Here is a 25492-nt window from a genome sequence, read left to right as displayed (position 1 = left end):
ATGATTGAAGGAGGTACACCTGTGTAATCTGTATAGAAATTAAGCGGAAATCTGTGCTACTCATTGTAAGTGGCTATTATAATGGTCCAAAGGGTGGGTCGCGCGGACACGGGGTGTGCACAGCGTCACCATGGGAACGACTTTCCCCATAACATCCGCTGGATTCCTTTCAGAATGGATCGTTGTAACGCAACAGAGTCAAGCACCGAAAGTTGATCTTTTAAAGCGCATTCTTCTCAAGTCAAACAATTTCAACGATTACGATGATTCGAGATAAAATTACCATTTTTATTTTGTCTACATTCATTTTACTAGTTGGGATACAACTTGCTGAATCGGGTGAGTTTTAGATTTCCAATTTTTCGGTTTTTAATTAAAACAATTTAGTAAAAAGTTATTTACCTGAAAATATGCGTAAAATTTGTTTTAATAAATTCTAGTCATGAATATATCGTGTACCAACGTTTTATGGATAACTTATAAAGAACCAGTAGGATATCTACAGAAAAACGAATTTAAAGAAACTCAATTTAATATAGTTACGAGCGGTTATGATTTCAAGTTGTTCCAATTAGTTAAAATAATTCTAGGCAAATATTTTAATAAAAATAGCAAACGCTTAAAAGTATTATATAATTATTTTACGAATTTGTCAATAAACATAATAACTAAGAAATATCATTAAACTAATGAAGTTTGTTATTCTTTAAAAATAGCTGGAACCAAGAAAGATTGCATGATTGATGACGCTGTGGGCTGGTATGTTCTTGACAACGTCTACCAATGCGAATCTGACTCTAAATGTTGCAAGGAATACGGAAAACCTTCTTGTTGTAAGAGTAAAGACACCACTGTCATCATGTGAGTCATGATTTCTTCATCCAAACAGGAACATCTATCTCATAGCTCCCAAATAGCTAGATGATGTTTTGTTAAGGAAGTGTATAGTAAATAAATGTTAAACTAAAAGGAAACACCTATAGACTATAATCAATGCAGTCCATAGTTGGTTCCTTATCACTTAACATTTCGTTTCCACTATTATCCTCCACTCCTCCCCCTATTCGGCTTTCCGTTGCTACGCAACGCGTTTTTAAATTTTTAATGTTTAGGCTTAGTTTCTCTTTTCGGTGTAATAGGCTTTGTCGGTTTCAAACGAAGATGACACGCAGCGCCTCTCGTGGCGAGCTCGCGCGTAACTTGGATAAAAGTTTTTTCCCCGCCCCATTGAAATTAATGTAAAGTTGGCGGTAATTAAACGTTAATTAACCTACCAAATGATATAAGAAATATTCCACAAACAATTTTTCCCGTTTATGTGAACTTAAGTGTAGTATAAAATTGTCTTGAAAAATCGTTTATCACTTTATAACATTCAAAAATAATATTTTTTACGCGCCATGTAGATAATCGAACATCTGCTCGTCTAGGTAAAGTTGGTGTTGTCAACGGGCGTATTAGAAAGTAAAATGACATTTTAGAAAGTAGGTTGTAATTCGGAACACTATTAATACTTTTCGCGAATTTTGTCATTAGTGAATTATAAATATGACTTGAAATAAGTTTCAAGGTATATTTAAAAGCTAGTTTCATAACTTTTCATCTATTGGTTCGTTCACAATGTGTCTTTAAAGTAGGTGAAAATTTTTACGCGGTGAATCTTGCCTAGTCTTAAGCCTCGGTTTAATCTACCGCGTATTTTGAAACGGAAAACCCGATTACTATTGTTAAATGATGGCAAACGCTAATTGTAATACGAAACAAATAAAGAAAAACCTGTGATTATTGTCGATAAATGGACTTAGAAAATATTATAGGGAATCTACGTATAGAAAAGGTCAAGCTCTTTTGGTAGGCAATCGTATATTTAACGTTAGGGAAACAGTTAACGAAGACAGCTCAGTAGTTCAAAGGTAATGCATACGAGAGACGTCGGTGACTAAAAAAGTCTACGATATAACAATTAATGTAAGTAATTTAATTTTATTTGTCTTTTAATTTTTTAAATTTTAATCTAGGTTGTACAAGATAGAAGTATTTAAATTCACCGGAAATCACCGCTATCTGCCTAGATGTTTATTTAGGCTTACGCATGAACTTTGATCCCGCCTATTTCAAAAATCAAACGATAAAATATATCTTAGGCTTTTTTGGGGTTTCTTTTAAATTCATTTATTATGGAAAAATTTTAATCAAATATATTTTCGAAAAACGATTTGTTAATTGACTTTAAATCATCGCTACATTTACATTAGCGTCAATGGGAATTGTAGTTTATTTTTAACCAAGTTACGCGCGAGCTCGCCCCTAGAGGCGCTGCGTGTCAATCGCTCGTACTCTATAGTCGCAAGCCATATTTCCCGCACGGTACTGATGAGTCCCAAATAGGACCGTAGCAATTTCTGGCTATTTCATTTAATTTAATTTAGATTTTCACTCTAAGATCTACTTGGTCCGAGTTTCGCGTCTTTATGTTTGCTCGAAGACCTATCGTTAAGAGCAATTTGTAAGTTCGTAAACTTCTTCATATTTCTTTAGGGTTGAGTTTTTTTATACTTTCCCATTATGGACTTTTCTTCTTATTCGTGTTTTTCTTCACTCTATAGTTAGTAAGTTTTTAGTTAAAATTCAGAAAAAAAATGTCCTCAAGTGAACGTTTAATTTTAATTAAAAACTGGCATTATACAAACTCAGCCTTAGAGTTTACTCAAGCTTGAAAAAGCTGTTTAAAAATAATTTTCGTTATATTAAAATGGTTAGAAATTCCTAATACATGTGTTAGTAAGAAATCTTCAAAAGATAAAATATCAAGTTTTAGCTTTAATAAAATTCCTAAAGTGGCTAACACGCTTAAGTCTGAACACTGAATCCTTCCGTGATTATATGAGAGTGCGCTCAAAACAATATTACTTAAAAATGTCTTAAGAATTTATATATTCATAAAAACACCTTATGATTATAAACACTCACGAAGCTTTTTACGATGGTATTGGGCCAACTTTCTACTATTTTTACACATAACCGTAAACAAATTGGTTGTACGTTAGCAAGCTTTAATAATTTGTCCACTCTTCTTGAATGTAGAGGAACTTTCCAGATATTACATTGAAACGTAAAACGTTATTGCGAAAACCCAGTGCGAAGGCTTCCCTGTTCGCCATTAGAACTTGTTTGATATTTAATATATTATCACGATTATACAGGGATTAATAATATTTTTAGTTTCAGGTTTTTCTAATCAACTCTCTTTAACGTGCGGGACCAAATTTTCAAAATACGGCTCAAATTCTTTGGCTATTTTATGTTTTAAATAACGCACCTAATATAAATGTCTAAACAGTAAACACTAAAGATTGTTCCAACCAATATGGCGGACCAAATATCTTGCCCACATAAAAATTAATATGAATAGTTGACTACTAGATGGCGCTGTAGATTTACCAAATTAAAACGTCAGCAAGTTAGGGTTATCTGCTAAAAATTGACTGCCTATTGGACGCATTTTTGTAAAATCTATTAATGTACGTTACTCCTAGGAGCAACAAACACGAGGAGAACCTTTAAATACGCTAACGCAGTGTTGTGTTCAAATTTCATTGGACGAACCTTTACGCTGAACATTTTACGGGCGGGGGTAGACAATTTCCGAATTTTCCCCTTCCGACGGCAGCAGGCGTTAAAGTGTCTAACCAACGTTAAATGTGCGCAAGAAAGTGCACGAAATTTGACGGGTTGCGTTCTCCTCCTGTGGGGTGTTGTGTTTGTTGCTCGTCGGTTAAACAGACTTTAAGAATTCTATATGGTAAATTATCTGGTAAATTATGGCTTTCTAGAAAACACGTGCTTAACTATAAAACGGAGTTTGGACTAAACTGTTGAAAATTTTAGACAGAATTCCACCAAATTTATATTCAAATATGGTCGAATTTTGGAAACACAGTCTTTTAGCAATTCCAAATAGTTGTGTGGATAGATTTTTCAAAGCCCATGAAATTTTGTTTATTAAGTACTGCCTTAGTGATTCCAACGGATTTACAGATACGAGATCGGTAATTTGCAATATCAGCATTTACTGATACAATCAGATCAATTGATACGAGGAAAAATGCAAAGCAAATACTTTAAATCCGAACCAAATCTGAATGTAAAAAGATTTTACAATGTTATACACAAGAATATAATGTAAAATAAACGTAAATTTCAATTCACTGAATCGGGTTGGATGATTTGTAGCACATCAGTTCATATCATTTACTAAAGGTAATGAATAAGATCAAATATGAGATCAGATTCGTTGGTGACGGGGGAAAAATAACCCGATCAGGCTTACTGAATAGCTTCAGATATCTGTGCATCGCGATCTGAAAAATCTGATTAGATGTCCGTTGGAAGCACTACCCTGTCCCATACACGTTTTATTAAGTGACAACAAAAGTAAATGAGCCGAAGTTATCAGACTGCTATACTCCCTATGTTGGAGGCGTTTTCCTTATGAAGTTTTATTTTTACTTTGAATTTGAAACTTTGCGCGCTCCTAGGCCGAAGAAAAACCTTTTTTGTGTTTATGATACTTCTTTTTACACATAGGAATAGCTATACCCATAATTCCCAATTGCAATTTATCGGGTCAAAAGACGGGGATTGAAATTAGCTTTTATTTGACTGGATTTTCATAAGGAAAACGCCCTCCGATGATGAGCGCTATTTCGATAACTTTGGTACATTTAGTTCTGGTTACAACTGATATTTCTTTTGTCATTTTCAAGTCGCGACCAGGCCATTTTGTGGGGAGGACTCCTGGGATTTTTAGCAACTCTCGGGATAGTAATATTCTGTAAAAGAAGCGATTTCTACGTGATGGAAGGAGACAAAAAATGTTGTTGCCGAGGCCGATCTGGAGACCCGGATGAAGTTCACAGACTAAACGAAACTGCTTAATTCATTTGATATTAGACATTATTTTGGTGCGTTTATGATAACTACACGAATATATTTACGTTATTAATTTAGTTTTAAGGTTTTTTCTCAAGTAGAAGACATGTTAGTGAGAAATTTTTAATCTGTACTGAGGTTCTAATAAATCTTAGTAATTACAAATAAATCTTACAAAAAATACGAATTTGAATAACCTTTATCATTTTTTTAAATTTAAAATTGGGCGTAGTAAATTTGGATACAGTAAATGAATTTCCAATAGGTGTATTCATAAAATCCCCATCAGAGAACTGGGACATGAAACAGTCTGTAGTCTTTGGTTTTTATTTATACTTCGGGAAACATGTTTGCCAGCTTGTTGACGTACATTCATTCCGAACGGCTTTAGAACTGGAACGTACTGAGCTGAACTCCCATCAAAGACCGAGGGCGCAATTTTTTTCAGGGGGGAAACAACATAGCCGGATTTTAGGAAAACACTTATTCCCATTTCACACTTAGCCAAATGTGCACTTCTGTAAAATATGCTTGTGGGTTTTTCTACAATTTTCGACTACAAGTAGTTTAACAGATTTCATTCGTTGAAGAATCATCTCCCTCAGTGTTAAGAGGAACACCTGCCTTCAAAATTAGCATAAATCGCTGTACAAATAGAAGAAGAATAAATTACACAGAAAATATCAGTATTTTAAAAGATCTGGCGATGCTCCCATTCCCCTTCATGTTTGGAAAGTAGCCTTCTTCTCCCTAAAGTAACAAATCATCAAAGTATATCATTGGTTGCCTAAGACTTGCCACTTCCGATGACAGTGACGTTTTCTTGCCCTCAACTCGTGTCCGTCATGATACCGACGAATAAGTTAAAATCATAATAATAATGTTGAAGCGTAAGACCGGGAAGCCGTTATATACCAAGAAATTATAAAGGTGCCCAAAATACTATGAAAGGGTGGCTTGATTTGTCTGACCAGGCTTTGTTTCTCAAAAACTATTTGAGATATCATTTTGAAATTTCCAGGTTATGCGTATTTAGTTGGGAACACTTTAAATTCTAAATTGCTAGTTGGTATTGAATCTTATTTTTGTAAAACTGAGAAATGGACACACAAACATACAAAACAATAAAACATAGACCACCGCTAATTGCGAATACTCTGTACATTCCTGGGATTGTTTCCACAGTATTGTCACCGCTCATATCCGGCGTTAAACATTTTCCCAAGCCGCGGTCAACTGAAAACCCGTATGACCAATAAGACTGCAGGGAGAGTTCGCGCCAAAACATTTTGGAGGGAAAAATATTCTTTTTTTCTCGCTAGTTGGACATTTTCTTGCGAAGTGAGCAGATCACCTTAGCGAATTTTATCTGTTTCGCCATTTTTCAATTTATTAGTTTTAATTGTAACCATTTTTAAAGTTTCTTTTTCAATAAACCATTTTATCTAATTTCCTCAGCTCAATCACGCCTGATTAATTTCTTCGATATTTTCAAGAAAAACGACCTCAGTAAGATCGCGAACGCCGAAATTTTCGAACCGCCAAGTTGTACGTGTTTCAGTCCGCCTACAACTTATTAATAATAATAATAGAATTAATAATCAGCTAGGCTAATACCCAAGGCACCACCCTAGGCCTAAGTCATCGAGCGACTTTTGAAGCGTTTAATTCAAGTACAATGCGTAGGAGGGTGGTGGCAAGCCCTGCAAGCCAACAGCTCCCTACACTAACTATTACCGTTAACCTCAACAAGTTTTTATGGAAGGGGAAACCGAAGATCTCGGGGAAAAACCCCTTAAACCAGTGGGGAGAACTTGCAAACTCAATGCAGAAGGAGTTGTTCCGAGTTTTCACCCAATGTCACAAGTTGGGATCGAACCCGGCTCCTCATGCTGCGAGGCGAAAGTGCTAACCACTCCGCCACCCCACCAAAATAGCTCTCCCCGCTTCTACGGATATTGCTATACTCGACAGTTGTTTGGGATAAAGTTGTTGAGGATACTTGAAAAACCTAAGAATAACGTTTGTTCGATCACAAACGAACAATTTTTTACTTGATCTTTGATGAAACCCAACAGGAAGTAGTCCATTGGTGTGAGGTCAGCCGACCTTAGACGCAGCGCTCGAAATGGACCGGAATGCGACTGGTCCGTTTCGTCCTATCCATCGACGTTGGAAGGTGGCCTACTGCAGCTTGAAGTTGATGTGGAGGCGCACCGTCATGTTGGTACCAGTGTCATCCATAATTGGCAAAAGTAATGTCTTTTAATGCGCCCGCGACTTCATTCTGTAACAAAGCTAAGTTAATCTAATTCGCGGATTTTTAAAGACCTTAAAATCTTACAGTATTTATACAGAATGAAACTAATATATTGAAGTCGAACTGCTTAGACCACAAAAAAGAAAAAGAAACGGCCGAATATCCTGTCGTTTTATTTTTTATTAAATCGGTGCGATAAATATTATTGTATTCTTAGTGCGCCTTCATGTAAAAAGCGGGTGGTATATAAAATTTTATTAACTTATAATAAAAAAACAGACATTAATTATTTTTATAAAAAAATATTTAACCATTGAAAGCTTTATACTTAAACCATTTTAGCGCCATCTATGCACCAGTGTGGTAATCATTCAGACCGAAATATGATATTTTTCCGTATATTTTATACGTGCCGGGAGTAGTGGCTCACTCCTGTAATCCCAGGCGTCCGGGAGGCAGAGTTTGTGGAAGGCCGTGTGAGGACGACCACTAATCCCCCAACGGGTGGTTGTCATACTTCCGCCACGGGTGTCCCAACCCTATCCCCAATTATCCCCCCGTTGGCGTGGCCGTAACACATATCTCGCACCTGATTAATCAAGTGGACGAGCGGACTGTATTGTCCCACCCGTCACAATGGCTCATAACGAGCAAAAAAAAAATATTTTATACGTAGCACTGTGTTCCACATTTTGATATGAAATATTGAGTTAATTACGTGGTAAATTGTTATAAAATAGTTAAAACAGTCAGATATATCATTAATCTAACTTTTTAAAGTAAGTGTTTCGATTACTTTTTTTAAATACAGAATATCTTCTTTCATGTGTAAACTATTTACGCCTTGTATAACGACGCTTTCAATTTCGTGGCCGAAAGGGGACTTCCCAAACTTAAGGCTTTTGCGCCGAGCTTGAGATGGGCAAAACAGATAAATGAACTGCCAAAATATCGATTAACCATAAAAATGGCGGGTAACTGTTCATTTATAAATAATATCCACGAATAGAAAGGGTTTTAAAAATTATTTTATTTTTCAGATAATCGTCGGTTGTCGATAAAACGCCACATTTATATTAATTCGGATTGCGCAAGTTGTCTTTAGTTTTCCAAGTGTAAGTGAAAATAGGAAACCGTGACTTAATGCAAAAATAAAAGTAATTTATTTATACTATGAACCAAGAGTTAACACACATCAGTAATATCAAAAGTCGCTCGATGACTTTGACCTAAGGTGGTGCCTTGATTATTATTATTATTTATCAAGTAACGGTTCCTTTCCAAAAAAATTCCAGAGCGAGCTTTGGGTTTAGTGGGCGGTAATTTAATTCCCAGTGACTCCAATTTTAGAAACAAGACCAGGTACTTACATTAAAGGGATCCATCACTCACAACAGGGGGAGGCATAGGGGTAACATAAAATCCAGACTTGCAGTGTGCTTCAAAACCAGTTTTTTTGTGACCCCTACGCCTTCCCCTGTTGTGAGTGAGGGATCCCTTTAATATTCAGAATAGTTACGTTAAAGAGTCACGATTTTAATGGCCGTCAACCTCGGGCCGACCCAGATTTGCCCTAACCTCAACCCATAATCAACCCAACGACTATTCAGAATGGCTTCACATATACTGTAGTGTTAACAAATTTAAACATCAGATTCATCCGTAATCTGTTATCAAGATCAAACGGTGTTGAATACCATTTGAGTCAAAGGAGAAACGGAGTTAACAAAATAAATTCGAAATTTATTTTCTTAGACTGTACACTCTTATTTCCTTTAATTCTATGATAAATTATTTTGAATTTTGATGTGACCCATTCCTTTTTATTTATGATCTTTAACGATTTTTAATAATTTTCGTGCCCCTGTAACCCGCATAGAGTGCTTAATATGAGAGTAAACTTTAAAATGAGTTCAATAGTTAATCATCTTTATTTTGAAACTATTATCTCTTACAAGATTGGCTACGTATTTTAATTCTTTATTTTGGGACAGATTCAAAATTCTTCCCGCAACAGATGTTGCAAGAGCTATTTGCAATTTCTCTGAACCCTGGGGCGGTCATTGACTCGGTGCGCGCTTCAGGTCCGGAATAGTTATGTTGCAAAGGCCAGTTCCGCAGACGATGGATCCACACGTGTCGTCGGTTTGGTCTTTCAATTCATCTGGGCATATTTCGTTCGATTTAAACTTGGTAGGTCGAGTATTCTGTTTTATAAGGGTCACATTTTTGCAGCAATGCAAGCATTATCCCCTAATGCCAGCTCTTATCCAAAGTTGTTGTTGATCATCATTATCACACGAGTAACAAAATACATCGCCATCTGTTTGAAAAAAAAGTTATTCAAATACTTTCTCGTTAAAGCTAAAACTGTAACACACTAAGAAAGACAAGCGACGAAGCGTCTAAGCGTAGCAATTTCATTCGCTACGGATTACGTCATCCAGATTCTGTACCGGGACTACAACACAGCTTACTGCTATTGGTTGATAACGCTAGGGTAGGTTGTTGAGTCAGCTAACATAAGGCTGAACCGTAACCAATAATGTAATCACTCTAGCAGATAAAATTGAGGCAACACCCTACTGGTCTCGTATTAATAGTATTGTTATATTCCCCCTTTTCGGCAATCAGGGGGCCACATTTCGTTTGCAATTTTAACTCGGCGTTTCAACCACGGATAGGATCATTAAGCGAAGAGCTCAAGGTTTCGATAAGAAATATGCTTTCTTTGCTTTTAAACCCATAACCAATTAAATTATCCAAATAAAATTTTTGTTGCATATTTTATAGTCAGGAATAATATCCATAAATTAACCGTTTACCGAAATATTTATTACTATTTCAAATTTTGCCACTTAATTTATCTGTTCCCCCGAGCACTTATTCAGGGAAATCTGGGTATCTGTGTCTCTAATGTAATACCTTGAAAAGGACTAATGTATCACGGTCGGGATGCCTTGTAATAAATATAACTCAATAGTATGATATATAAAGAGTGTTCCTAAATGTGACAGACTTCAAGATAATTGAAAATATAACGTGAAATAAAATACGCGCCATTAACAGGTTCCGTAACATCTCAAAGACGAATGAAATGTATACTTTTTCCAACCACACAGACTACAATGAGGGGGAGGGGTGCTGGCTGTGTTCCCTCGTAGCTATGGCCCTAGTCATCAACGCTTTGCAGGGAAAACGGAAAAAAGGAAGGTATACGACATAACTACGTCATAACTATAATATATTCTGGGGAAGTTTTGTTAAAAATGCACAATGAAAACTTCGATATATTAATTGAAAAGAAAAATGACAAACGAATTTTATATGTATTTTTAAATATTAATGTTTTGTTGAAACATGAAATTTTAACTAGTACGAAATGTCGTTATAAATATAATTTCACACAATTTTGAAAATGTTGATTACTTTCTTTTATAATTTTCATTTTATTTCAAAAAGGGGTTAGGCGAACGTTATAAATACTGGCCTTCTGAAGTTTGTCTCTGGTAATTAGAGATCTAATTGTAAACCCAACTCTGATAAAATATTTCCTCAGAGTGCTCACTTTATCTTAAAGACTTAGCCACCGCACTGTCACGGCCATTGGCAGTGGTTGCAGCTAGCCGTGATTTTAGTTTATGCCAATGACGTTTAATTATTAGGATGATTTATGTTAGATTTTGAGTGGTTACAGAATTTGGTGACGCATTGTATTCTTACAAAAACCAAATTGACATTAGTAATTACTGAAAAGCTATTTGTGGAGTGACGTAGAATTGACGGTTTTTCACAAAAACCTAACCGTACTTACAAGGAGACATCCCGAAGTGTAGACCTTTATGTATCATGAAAAATCCTAAAGGGAATTAATTCAATGGGCAACCGTTTTGCCATGGCAACGAAAAATGTTTTGACAACACAAAATATTAAATTATCCCATTGAAAATAACATGGGATTTTGACCTCAAATTGATCAACAGTTGATAAATGTTGATGTTTTTTTGTAAATTTTTATCTATTTTTTTCTATTTTTGACATTAGGATGGTCCAAATGTCAGAGGGTTTAATTTTTTTTTATTAAATGTGTAAATGGCAACCTCTCAAAATGTTCCTTTGTGGTTTAGTTTAAGTCCTAAAAAGTTTTAGCTTTATCATGCAATATTAAGTGGTAGCTCAAATCAGCTGAAGTATTTGTGTTTTACGTTAACAAATTAACATGTGAAATGATTAATGAAGAAAAAAATTTAACTAATATGAATATTTTATAATTAATGAAAATTTAAAAATTATTTACATCAATAATTCAATATTCAGTAAATCAAAAAGATAATTTCTAAAGATTAACTTGAACTGAGAGTTTGTTTACGACAGTCTGGATATAACCGGCGATGTTCCTGGACGACTTGTAGCAGGTATTGTAACTGAGGTTCATTCTTAGTTAATTTACCATTGAATTGTTCCTTGAGAGCAACACGTCTTTCAGCATTATCGTTCACTACATTCATGGCTCGAACAATTTTTAAGCCTTATTTATAATCCATACAATTATTCCAATTATCCGGGTCTTCTTGAAGAAATCCATCTGCAATAGCCATTCGTTCAAACAATATTCCGGGCCTCTTTGTGACAAAATCTTCCAACTTCTTTTCCTTAAATGACTTTAAATCGACAGTTATTCTCTTAAAACGTTCACCGGCATTATCTTTATTTTGTATATTATTCACCATTAGACGTTTTGTCGAAGTAGGGACTCGACTATCAAAAAGTGCCAACCCAACGAGTTCTTCCGATAAATACCAGAGATGTCCAGCAAACGTTTTCGAGGTAGCATTGGAAGTAGAGGAATTTATTATTGAGTAGTCTAGGAGAGACTTAAGAAGTTCCAAATCACTGTAAGGTGCCTCTGCTGGTAGTGGAGCCGTGATCCAAGCCTTTATATACACTCGAACAGCAAAAATACAAATATCTCGCAAACCATTCTCTTCTCTCTTAGTTAGCTTGAACTGACCACGGAACATCCATATTTTCAGAGAATTAAGTACTTTTGACATCCTTCTTGCGTGATGCATCGCTCCAGGGGCATTGAAACGAATTCCTCGAGGAGGAACATCTCCGAGAAATATTATGGCCAATTCCAGAAATTCTCTGTAATCGTCTCTTAGGAGAGTATCTTTGCAACTCAAATGTTTAATGGAAAAATTCAATATAGACTCTTTGACATCTATTAGTGAACTTGTGACATTTACATCGCTAATTGAAGTATCGAATTTGGTTTGGTTAATACCTTTCGACCATTTGTTCTGAAACCGTTTGAAGAGAAGAACATCAGGACCAGATGAAGGTCCCATGCAAACTTTAAAGGCTGTTCCAATTATGAGCTCCATAATATGGTGTCGGCATGCCAAATGAAGCAGTTTCTTTTCAAGTTTATTTTCCCGTAATACACAAGCGCCATTGTATTTTCCTGTATTTGCACTTGTTGTATCAAAAAAAAAGAGCCTGAATTTGTTTTTCAATGTTCCAGTCTTTTAAAGTTTCGTAAACTGCACTTGCTTGAGCTTCGCCGGTTCCAGAAGAAAGCGTAGCGACTCCCAGCAACTGCGAAGTCCCTTTTCCTGATACCAAGACCGGAAGCCGATCGACCTTTTCCTTTCCAGTTAAATCACAAAGCAGTTTTCCATCCCAATGAACAACTAGAGAAACATCCCCTTTGAATTCAGCTTTCAGTTTCGCCGCCATTTCAGATTGGTATTTCATTCGCTGTCTGCGAATTGAACTCCGGCTCAGAGTGACGTCCTCCACATTTTCACCTAAGCTCTTAGCAGTTTCAGCAATTACAAATGTTGCTTTTCGATCGGAGACATTTGATCTATCTAATGCTGCAGCCAAATGTGGAGTAAGAATGGTTTTCCGACGTTCCCGTCTACACTTAACTTTAGACGAAGAGGGTGGTATATCTGCAATTGTATTATTTTCTCTATCATTTTCACTGTCTTCAGTGCTCGAACTGGAAGATGAAACCAGATCCGACAGTGGAATTGCGTGTTTTCTCTTTCGAGATTCTTCCAAACGACGGTTGGCTTCTTGGTTATGGCAATGGTCATCAAACTTAATGCATTAGCGTGTGCGATATCAAAGATGTCATCTAACTTAGATTTAAAACTAATCTCTTTAGCTTTTTGCGTTTTTGACTGTCGCCCTTTATTTTTCTTCAGAAGTCTCCACTCTACGAACACCTTTTCCAGTTTGCCTAGAGAATTCTTAAATGTTTTCATTGGAATTCTAGCTTTTTCCCAAAATTTGGCAGTTTCAATTATTGTAATTGTTGAGGACTCGCGTATAGTTGCTTTGAGTTCGTAGTGACGATAAAGAAAAAAGCCCAGTACCATACGTAGAGAAGGGAGTTTGCCACCTGTCAATTCAGAGACATAAGAACCAACTAGGTAAACTTGGGTTTTAGCTCTTGTAGCCATATCTTATTCAAAAACGTTGCAATCTAAATGGAAAGAGTCGTTGTGGATATTAGTAACATTCACAATTGAGCAGGAAAGAATAGATATTATAGCTTACTTTCAACCTCGTTGAGCTACTTCTAAATCTTGCCCAAATCCTTTGAAATTTCTCCTGAACTATTTTCTTGTATAACGGGAAAAAACTAGTGGGTGCCACTTTAACTTTTTAAATCTTCGAAATTTTGGACCACCCTATTTGACATTTTGAAATTTGTTAAAAATTTTCACAGGGGGGTCCTAGGAATCGGCAGAATCCCATGTTATTTTCAATGGGAAAATTTATATTTGTTGTTGTCAAAAACATTTTTCGTTGCCATGGCAAAACGTTTGCCCATTGAATAAATTCCCTTTAGGATTTTTCAAGTTACACGAAGGTCTACCAATCCGCCTAGTTTGAACAAAATCGGTGGGTTACACATCGGGATGTCTCCTTGTTAGTGATAAATTTGGTCAAAAGCCAATAAAATTTCCAATCGCCTTGTATAATTTCCGGCAAACATTCACTAAAACGCTCACTTAATGTGACCACAAAAATTTAATAATCATTCTAAAAATAATAACCAATAAAAATAAAACACGCTGGGATAAGGAAAATACATTCCGATGTGATACATAATTATGAACAAATGATATATTTTACTTAAAGTTCGTACTTCAACACAAACAGCGCTTAAAGAACATTAGTCACCCAGACAAGGTAGGTTTCAGTGTGCCAAAACTTTCTTGGGCGTGGTTCTCACAGTGCTACATTTTAACCCCTCCGTCGAACTAGTTCGTGAGCCAAGGGCTGAAAATCGGCTTGGCGGCACCAAATGTGCGCACCAAGATTGATCACATTTTTAAATACGCTTACCCCTTGGGGTCATGGGAAAAATTGGTCTATTGGGGGATGAAATAAAAATAATACGCAATCTACCGTAGTTTAGTAATGCAGTGTCGTAAGACCCACCATTCGAGAGCTGGTCTGGATAAAAAGCATTGGAAAATAGATGACGTCACTCAAATTGATGCATGCATTCTTAAATATATAATCACTTTTCAGAAAAAGCCTACACTTATATGTCTTCGTAACAACTGTTGAAGTTTGAGAAGAAATTTCCCTACCAACGGCGGGATGAAAACCTGGAGAACGTATTTAAGAGCTTGTACCTCCTTAGCTAATTATTTCAGATTATTTAGTAACGCATCATTTTATAGGCCATAATACGTACAAAAAGACATGTTCTGTGGCATATTACAATATAACGAGCGGATCGGGGTTATTTGGTTAAAAAAAAAGATTTTTTTAACCACTTTAAAACCACAAATGGCACAACAAATTAATTTCTCGAGATAGCCCGTAAAGATATATCTGCAACTCAAAGTTAGTTACTAAAAACGTAATCCCGGTATAAAATTTTAATTATAATTAAAATAATTGAGAGGAAACAATCAAGTTTAATTTATTCAGAATATTATAAATTAACTAGTTTCAACAGCGAGTTAGACGTACTAAAACAATGCACAATTGAATTTAAACCTATTTACAGTACAAGTTTGTTAGTTAAATATATTACTAAGCAAATTTTAATGAAAGAAATATCTTTAGAGAGTATTTGTATTTTTCGCGCTTGCGAAATACTGGCCGCATCTTTAACGTTCATTTTATTTCAACACTCGCCCTTGATGAAAATACCGTAAAATAGCTATATTCGACATCTGGTAGTGGACGACTCGTAGACTTCCTGTTGAAGTTGTGACACATACCGCATGAAAAAGACCAATGCCATCCAATTTCCAATATCATATAATGACTCGCACACCCAGGAAATCAATGACTGCATTAGGAATCGTAGATGTCCAAATATCCACACCAATAAAAAAATGTATTAACAAGAAGCGAAAAACTTACCATTAACAAAGCACAGAAAGCCACGTAATTAAACGACAGCTCGTATATCAATAAATGACCGTAGACTGAATAGTTAGGGCTCTTCAGAAATAAAAACAAACAAACTAAATTGATGAACTGCATTAAACATCTTAATCCGTCGAGAAAACGTTTAAATTAAATAACGAAGGAATAACGACCCAGTTAAAAACCAGACCAACATAAATGTAAGAGCACGATGTATACAACTCGAGATGTTCTTCATAAAGGAACCATTACGCTTGAAAACTAAATACGCTAAACACACAATAGATTTGAGCTCAAAAAACAAAAGAAAAAATATAAGATCAAAGAATAGACAAAAAACAACATAATCTCGATCAGTAAAAATAAAATACGACCCTTCCTTTGCCTAAAACCCAGATACATATTATATTAAAAAAATGCGTATCCGAAAAAATAAACCTACTGACAATTAAAGAGTTGAACAACGTCATTGAATAATATATTACAGATTTATAACACAACGTAAAAGGAATCACCAACACAGCGGCAACGAATCAAAGCCCTAAAACCGCACTCCCGGTTCAATTCCCGACGAAATAAAAACAAGTTCACAAAAATTAAAAAACAAAGTTCAATAAAAAAAATATCCACAGATATGGTATTCATCCGTTTAGTAAAAAATCCCGCCTTATCATAATGGTTCCTTTACACTAATATTTTCCCTAAGGAAGTCAATGGCTCGGCGGTATAGTGTGAACTGGGCTTTAGTGATATAAATGACACAAACATTCCTAAAGGTCAAACTTAATGGTTGTTTAATAGCGAAACTAACATTTTAAATCAAGACCCTCTGTTACTTTAAGACACCATCTCTTGAATTTTTAATTTCCTCATCAATAGAAAAATTAAAACGTTGGTTGGTCTGACGTCACTTTTACTTCGTACACTGCGAGTGACGTCGAGCCAATTACATTTTAATTATTTTGAGATATCGGGCACGATATTCCAATCAAATGTCAACTTAAATAAAAAAAAATCAGCCAACTACCAAAAATCGTAACGGTTTAGAAAATTTAAATAATGGATGGCTAAATTTCCAATTTTGAAAAAGAAGACGATAATTTCCAAGGTCGAATTCGCCCAGCATATTGCAGTTATTTTCAAGGTCAATATCACCATGTTAAAGATCACACTCGTCCTGTATAATACAAATCTTTTTTAATATAATATTGAATAAACTTTCTAGATAAACATTTTCCAGGTTAAGTTCACCACATAGGTGGTGTAATCACGCTAGCTTCTCCTTTGATCTAGCGTCTGCTGCAGACAAATTAAAAAGTCATACACTCTTAAAAAAAAGTGTTTTTCAAACCTTTAAGGGTTTTTTCTTTTCCCATATTTAACACCTTAACAGGTTTATAAAGGATGATATTCTACACCTTAAAAAGCAGTTTTCCTGCTAGGGTGTTTATTTACACTGTTTGGGGTGCTTATGTCCTCAGTTTTGGTTCCTTTGTTAACAGTTTGTGGTATACAACTATTCCCTTCAAGACCACTCCTTTTAGGGTACCAAATGACTCCCTTCTATAATACGTCCTTAAGGGTTCTATAATACTCCCTTTAAAGTTTTTAACTACTCACTTTAAGGTTCTAAACTACCGCCGTAAGGGTGCTATTAAAGTATTAAAATTATCCTTTTAGGCTACTAAACTACTGCCTCAAGGGAGCTACATCCTTACCAGGTGTTAAATCACTCAATTTACGGGGTAATATAATACCTTTTAGACTTATTTTCAAGTTTTAAATTTGGAACTATAAAAATCCCTTTAGGGCGTTTAAATTAACATTAAAGTGTTTTTTTACAGATATTACACCCTTAATATACCATTAAAACACCCTTTTTTTAAGAATGTAAGATAGTTTTTTTCCTTGATAAACCAAAAATTATATAACTATGAACGAATCATTATTTATAAAGTAAAATGTACGAATATCGTAGAGGAAAAACTAATAGCGTCTGCTTAAGCCGCTACTGTACCTATCTAGTTTACTTTGGCGAACCAAAGGGTGCGTCGCGATTGTTTTGGGTCGCGAATAAGCAATTTATTTAAACACCGATTTTTAAAATTTTACTTCGTTCATGTTCATATAACAAAGAGAGAAACCAACGACCCATTTGTTTGATATCAGTGACTATCGAACAAAGTAGTAAGAATAATTATTTTGCGAATGATAATTTTAATTAAGGTGTTGCTCTTAATCCGCTTTGGTCCCATTCGACCGAAATCCCATTAGTTCGAAAACGACTTAACATTGAGTCCCAATCGATCGAAAATACCCCAATTGTGCGGTTTACAGCCCAATTTTGAACGTTTATATTATTTTTTATAGTACATCAAATTTCGTTTTTATGAGACGTTTTTTAAATAGGTTTACTTCTTATATAAATAAGTGTTGATAGTCTTATTGGAGCCAGTTAGCTAAAATGGAGAAAATAGCTCACAAAGGAGGGTTCGAATGAAGAAGTCGCGTTAGCCTTACTCGACGCAATTGCTACAAACTTAACCATTCACATTAAAAAATGAAATTGTTCGAATTATTGTGTTCTTGATATGAATAAAAAGTTCAAAGCATAAATATATTTATAAAAGCGCGCCACCCTAGGGAAGTGAGAGACTAACCTAACCTAACCTAACCTAACCTAACCTAACCTAACCTTACCGTTAGTATACCTGTAGCAATTTTGTTTAGGTATAACGTTTTTTGCGTACCCTGCTATATCTCGGGGCAGAAGTAAAAAAACCAAACAAATGGTCCCAATGAACCGAATCCGCCTTTTGGGCTATAATTCGGATCCATATTGAATTCGGTCGAATGGGATTTCGATCGAATGGGAATATACCCTTAATGCACTTCATTCTCGAAGAGTAAATTATTTTCCCAAAAAAAATCAATCCGTCTGGTATCTCATTTATTCCCAAAAACTAACTAAAAATTTGGCCATGATGGCCTTGGATAGTTTAAACAAAGCCTTTCTGTTTAACAGGATCAATATATTCTTCTTTCTATAAAAAGTTTATTATTTAACGGTATTATTCTCAAACGATATATCAAAGCAATTACCTGTGCTGTAACGTGGCGTTGTCTGAGTTTCGTGCTTCGAAAGAGTGGAAAAAAACCGAAGATGCTAACAGACTTGGTTATCCAACCAGATATTTTATTTATTAGTTAGGTTGAAGGAAAACATCCAGTTGTAAAATGAGTATTGCATGAACAGTTGGGAAAACTTGGGAAAACGTAACAAAGGTAGAACGTTTTGAGTATAGGACGACAGTACGACTTAGGCCTATGGTGCAGTGCCTTGGGTATTAGCCCAGCAAACACAAATCGTCCCTGGGACGTCCCAGCATGGTCCATAGAGCCCAGCTTGGTCCCGTCCAAATTTCGTCCTACGGGACGAATAACGGACGTCCCATTTTAGTCCTCGTAGAACCAATTTCGTGACATCCGATATTCAGCCCAATCGACGTCGCATGGATCTCCACTATTCGTCCGAAATGTTTCGTCCATCAATGCTATCTAGAGGTGCGTTTATCAGCAATTAATTTTAATTTTTTTCACCTGTATTTGTATTTGAGCTGATAATGATTAATGAACCACAAAATATTAATTTTATTAAGAATATTATTATTTAAATTTACGAGTTTATTTAACGTGAATTAATGAAATTACGTGTTAAATCAAAACTACTTAATTATTTAATTAATTTTATCTGTTCTTAATTTTTATATTTTTAAAATATTATTATTTTCTTAATTTTTATTTCCATTATTTTCATTTGATGAATTATTTCTACAATCACAGCCAATTACTGCGAAAAAGCTGATCTAAGTTGGCCGAGCTAAAGTCATTTTAAAATATCTGGTAACCCCATAGACATAATAAAGAAATAGACCCAAGATTCTACGGAGGGTTAATACGGGAGCGATAGCTAGCAGACAACCGGTATTTGTTCCGTATTCCTGTGGTACCACGTTTAAGCGACGCCTGTCGATTAGGCGAGAAAATAAAAAATCATCACGTGACACGTCACACATGTTCGTGTTTGTAATCTTTTAGGTACTCTGACGTGATTCGCGAATATTTTGGCTGTGAGAATTTAAAATAAGGTAAATTTTTATTATAATTTTTAAATAAGTCAATTAATTCTTTCAAAAACCAAAAAAAAGCAGCAGATGACCTTATAATTAAAAACAAAAAATTCTAATTGCGAAATGATATTTTGTCAAAGGCTTAAGTAACTCCTGTACTACTATCCGGCTTGTTGTGGTTATGGCTTGTTATGGGAACATTCTGAGATTCTAAATAGTAAATTGTAAACAAAAGTAAATGGAATTTTGATGAAATGGATGATTCTACCTTGGATTAATAATGACTCCAAGATTCTACTAAAGGTATGTAGCTATTGTCCTTGAAATAAAATTAGCTTTTACAATTTAAGTTTGATGGCTTGACCCTTCATTTCTAGATTTTTGTCCTTCGCTAATTTGTGGAGTCTGAGCTTGCAATATAAATTAATATCTTTCTTAATGATGATGTTCGATTCCAACTTCAGCATCAAACATGTTCGTGGTGATCTGGTAATATGTCCATGCCAACAATATTTCGTAATACAGTTCTAGTTCTTAGACTACATTTCTTTTATAGGGAGAGGAATATCTCTTCATAACAACTAAACAAAATTGGCTAAAAACCAACGAAATCTTACTCAAATTATAATAACATAATTAAACCTACACGAAATGATCCTTGTTCAAAATTTAAAGGTGAGAAGTTAGCATCACCGGTTTTTTCTATTTCACTTTCAACTGGATGTAATTTCTTTAAATTAAATAAAAAATTATTTTGACTATTTTTACTTGTTTTAATTCTATGGAAACCAAACCAGAGTTGGAATGGCTATGGGTGTGACCCACCTTTTGCCATTTACCATTTGTATATCCTGTTCTAAAAAGTGATCATTACAAATAAAATCATGATTTGAATGTGTCGCGATTTACAGCAATTATCCATTGAGAAAGTATTGTAGGTTTCGTTATAAAAAGATTTTAAATAAGAATGAATATTCATCGAAATAATATGATAATTTTATCCTACTTATGGAATGAAACCTTTTCCGGTATTGTTTTACTTGTTATTGCAATGCGTAAAAACACTAAAATTAACCTTTTTTTACCAAATAAAAACAAGATTTTTAGTAGAAAACACTTTTTCTATAACAAACGAATTATGAAACATGTTAGCTAACATAAAAGTACTACCCATTTATCAAATTCACCCCTAAAGTTTTTGCGTCTGATTTTAAACCGGATAAATATTCCTATGCGTTAGGCACTACATGGCCTAGGCCAAGCGCTCACTGCTCCTCGTAACGTCTCTGTCCTGGCTTCCACAAGCCTTTGATTCGTAACGGAGACAATGCCTTGTGGAAGCCAGGACGGATACGAAACAGAGAGCCAGTGGGCGCCTAGTCTAAAGCGCCACTTAAGTTTAGTGGCGCTTTATAAGTAGGATTAAACTATCATATTATTTCGATGAATATTCATTCTTATTTAATCTTTTTATAACTATAGGTTTCCCTTATCTAAACCTACAATACTTTCTCAATGGACAATTGCTGTAAATCGCGACACATTCAAATCATGATTTAATTTGTAATGATCACTTTTTAGAACAGGATATACAAATTGTAAATGGCAAAAGGTGGGTCACACCAAAAGCCATTCCAACTCTGGTTTGGTTTCCATAGAATTAAAACAAGTAAAAATAGTCAAAATAATTTTTTTATTTAATTTAAAGAAATTACATCCAGTTGAAAGTGAAATAGAAAAAACCGGTGATGCTAACTTCTCACCTTTAAATTGTGAACAAGGATCATTTCATGTAGGTTTAATTATGTTATTATAATTTGAGTAAGATCTCCTTGGTTTTTAGCCAATTTTGTTTAGTTGTTATGAAGAGATATTCCTCTCCCTATAAAAGAAATGTAGTCTAAGAACTAGAACTGTATTACGAAATATTGTTGGCATGGACATATTACCAGATCACCACGAACATGTTTGATGCTAAAGTTGGAATCGAACATCATCATTAAGAAAGTTATTAATTTATATTGCAAGCTCAGACTCCACAAATTAGCGAAGGACAAAAATCTAGAAATGAAGGGTCAAGCCATCAGACTTAAATTATAAAAGCTAATTTTATTTCAAGGACAATAGCTACATACCTTTAGTAGAATCTTGGAGTCATTATTAATCCAAGGTAGAATCATCCATTTCATCAAAATCCATTTACTTTTGTTTACAATTTACTATTTAGAATCTCAGAATGTTCCCATAACAAGCCATAACCACAACAAGCCGGATAGTAGTACAGGAGTTACTTAAGCCTTTGACAAAATATCATTTCGCAATTAGAATTTTTTGTTTTTAATTATAAGGTCATCTGCTGCTTTTTTTTGGGTTTTGAAAGAATTAATTGACTTATTTAAAAATTATAATAAACATTTACCTTATTTTAAATTCTCACAGCCAAAATATTCGCGAATCACGTCAGAGTACCTAAAAGATTACAAACACGAACATGTGTGACGTGTCACGTGATGATTTTTTATTTTCTTGCCTAATCGACAGGCGTCGCTTAAACGTGGTACCACAGGAATACGGAACAAATACCGGTTGTCTGCTAGCTATCGCTCCCGTATATTTTTGGCAAATCAAATTCCGCGTAAGGTGTCTATTTCTTTATTATGTCTATGGGTAACCCAGTTTGTAGTTTCTTTTGTACGACGCCATTACTCGATAGTTTGGAATCGGTCACCATAAAGTCCATAATACGTTCTACACAAACGTTAAAGATTATAACATAGTAATCTCTAGTATTGCTGATAATATATCATAAGTGTAAGTATTTTATTAAAAAACTGTTTGATTTTTTTAATGATTTTAACTCGATTTTTATAATGTGTCTTTTACAGAGGTAGGAAGAAAATATGTTTGATCAAAGTCTATTCATTTTGGACCTGTACATGTTTCAATTTAACTTTTTAAGTTTATTATTCATTACTCTCACTGAACGGTTCGCCTAAAGCTTTATTTCATACTGTTATATTTTATATATTGAATTTGGAATTCCAAAAGTAAGATTTGCGTTGAATTCTCCGAAAGTTAAGGAAGGTTCGCTGTTTTTAAAGTTCATTTTGGACCTGTACATGTTTCAATTTAACTTTTTAAGATTATTATTCATTACTCTCACTGAACGGTTCGCCTAAAGCTTTATTTTATACTGTGATATTTTATATAGTTAAATTGTAATTCCAAAAGTAAGATTTGGATTGATATTAAAATTAAGCTTCGAGAAACAGTAATTTCTAGAGTACATTTTTCATCCGATAGTCTTAATTTTTTTTAAGGAATAGTATTAAATGGCTTAGTTTTATTTTGCTTCTGATTTAAAAATTAATTTTATTGTTTTTTTACATTTGTATAAGGAAGGTTATTTAATTTTTTAATAGTTTAGTTCGAAATTTATTTTGTTATATAAAAATTAAATAACTATATAAGTTTTGTAATTTATATGTTTTTTTTTAAGCTAATACTTGCAGAGTTCGTGTTATTACAATCAAATTGTACACTTTTTGCTGGATTTTTTACATTATCTTGTATTTTAATGTTTTGAATAAAATTTTAATATCAAGTTTGGCTTTTTAAATTATTTGTTCAGAATACGATATCCAATGAACGTCCTAGTTTCTTCCCTATTGAGCCATGATTGAACCAAATTAAAGGCCTAAAGACATCTCTAGGTTTTATAGAAAGACATCCAGGGGACGACCGCCGTAATCCCCGTTGGACGTCCGAAAACTCGTCCCCGGGACGTACTACGGCTATAAACAAACCGGACATTTTAACGTCCTTTAACGTCCAACCGAGGTCAACCCTGGATTTTGGGATGTCCTACGGACGAAGGCAAGATCCGAGTGTGACGTCTATCGGATGTCCATAGGACGTGTTTGTGTTTGCTGGGAGCCTAGCCGATGATTATTATTATTATTATTATTATATTTATTATTATTATTATTATTATTATTATGAACATCATTCTAAGGGCTGTTCAAAAATTATTTCACGGAAAACCCAACCCCAAATAAGTAAATCCTAATTTAAAATAGCATCATGAACTTTAAAATTAAATCATTTTGGTTTTACCTTTAGAAAACCGGTCAAACAATTATAAATAGGGATTATACCTACTAACATAAGTTAATAATATACTAGCTCCCCATAAGTTAGAAACCGTCATAGATCTAACGTTAAGATCGATTTTCTCCCAGAAAAAAATCGGTATACGTGACTACCTGCGGTGACTTTTTGCCTTATCCTTTTAGCTTCTACCACTTCCGTTGATAGCGGAAACGGCTATCTCCATGGATACGAGACGAACAAACACAAGAGGAACGTAGCTGCCCTTTAAGCACGCTAAGGCAATGTTGTGTACAAATTTCATTTTACGAACCTTTACGATGCACATTTTACGGGCGAGGGGAGACAATTTCCGAATTTTTCCCTACCGACGGCAGCAGGCGCTAACAAATGAAAAATGTACACAAGAAAATGGACGCCTTTCGGCGGGATGCGTTCTCCTTGTGTGGGGTGCTGTGTTTGTTGCTCCTATATGGCACGTAAAGCGGAGCTAGCTCTAACGACGATTGTTTTAAATTTTACACGGGTGGCGATGGGTTTCTTGGCGGACGAAATATTGATTTGGGGTAAATTTAAACGAAACACCTAATGTGTCAACATTTTGGAAAAATATTTTATTAATTTCAATATAAACAGTTATTGTTGAAAAATATTCGTAATTTAAACCTTATTTCTTCGCGCAATTCGCGGTAGGTTTAACGAGCTTCGATCACGTCGTTGAAACGAAACCGGATTACACAGGCAAGCTCATTATTCGATTTTTCTCCATCAGATGGCGACAGGCCGCGACTTCGACCTCTTGGGATAAATCACTGTTAATATATGATTCTAACTTATAGGGTGCTTATATTTTATACAATTACGGTACTATTTTGCGAATGCAAGTCTAAGCAAACGATATCCTCCCCTCCCTCTGTTAAATAGAGTAGCATTTGCGCACATCTCGTACCCCATAGCGCGTTTCGTAATTTGTGAACTGCCCCTAAAATAATGTCTGTAGATTTGACTATTTAATTGTACATGTATTAATTTTTAGATCATTGTTGCCTTACTGATAATCTTGAACTTTAAAATATTTAATTTAAAAATTTCTGATGTAAACTGGACGATTGCGTCCTTAAAAATAGTGAATTCAAATTTTCTAATGGTCTTCTATAGAATTGGAAACTTGGGCACATCTGATATAGCAATAACCAAAATTGATTTGGAATCATGAAATTATTTTTAAATTCATTTGTATTGGTGTAACATTTACATTTATCTCCTTAGTGGTATCGAGTGTATTTAACAAGGAAATTTTTGACGTGTCGATATAAAAATTGGTGACCTCTGCGAACCAACATGTCTCGTCACTAGGCGCAAAAGGGAAAAACAGTTAACAATATTTATTTTTTATAAAAAAACTGACTCCGTATAAAACTGACTGGTAAACCACCCAAATTAGGGAGTGGTTAAATTAGCCCTTCTTTGGGACCTGTCACTATGCTTTCGGGTGTAAAATGATAGCAGGTTTTATCACGAATTAATATTTTAACCATGCATTCATATTTGAATCATGATTTCATCCAATTAATGATCATCGAATCCATTTTACTGTTGTTAAATCATTTCAATCTTGATTCAATCTTTTGAGGCTGTTATTATATCA

At 34.7% G+C, this 25492-nt stretch overlaps 1 protein-coding gene across 1 annotated transcript; it reads left to right on the top strand.

Moving 5' to 3' along the window:
- Positions 1–4972, top strand: LOC149956639 (uncharacterized). The gene is made up of 3 exons (XM_090166902.1): positions 1–13; positions 717–861; positions 4767–4972. The coding sequence occupies exons 1-3, from the start codon at positions 1–3 to the stop codon at positions 4936–4938; spliced, it is 330 nt and encodes a 109-aa protein (XP_090023028.1). The 3' UTR covers positions 4939–4972.
- Positions 4973–25492: the final 20520 nt, after the last annotated feature.

Source organism: Leiobunum rupestre, chromosome 2 (genome assembly GCF_980474605.1).
Source record: "Leiobunum rupestre chromosome 2, qqLeiRupe1.1.hap1, whole genome shotgun sequence".
NCBI classification, from domain to species: Eukaryota; Metazoa; Arthropoda; class Arachnida; order Opiliones; family Sclerosomatidae; genus Leiobunum; species Leiobunum rupestre.
The sequence above is the reverse complement of the archived record's forward strand: the minus strand, read 5'-3'. Positions and strand labels throughout refer to the sequence as shown.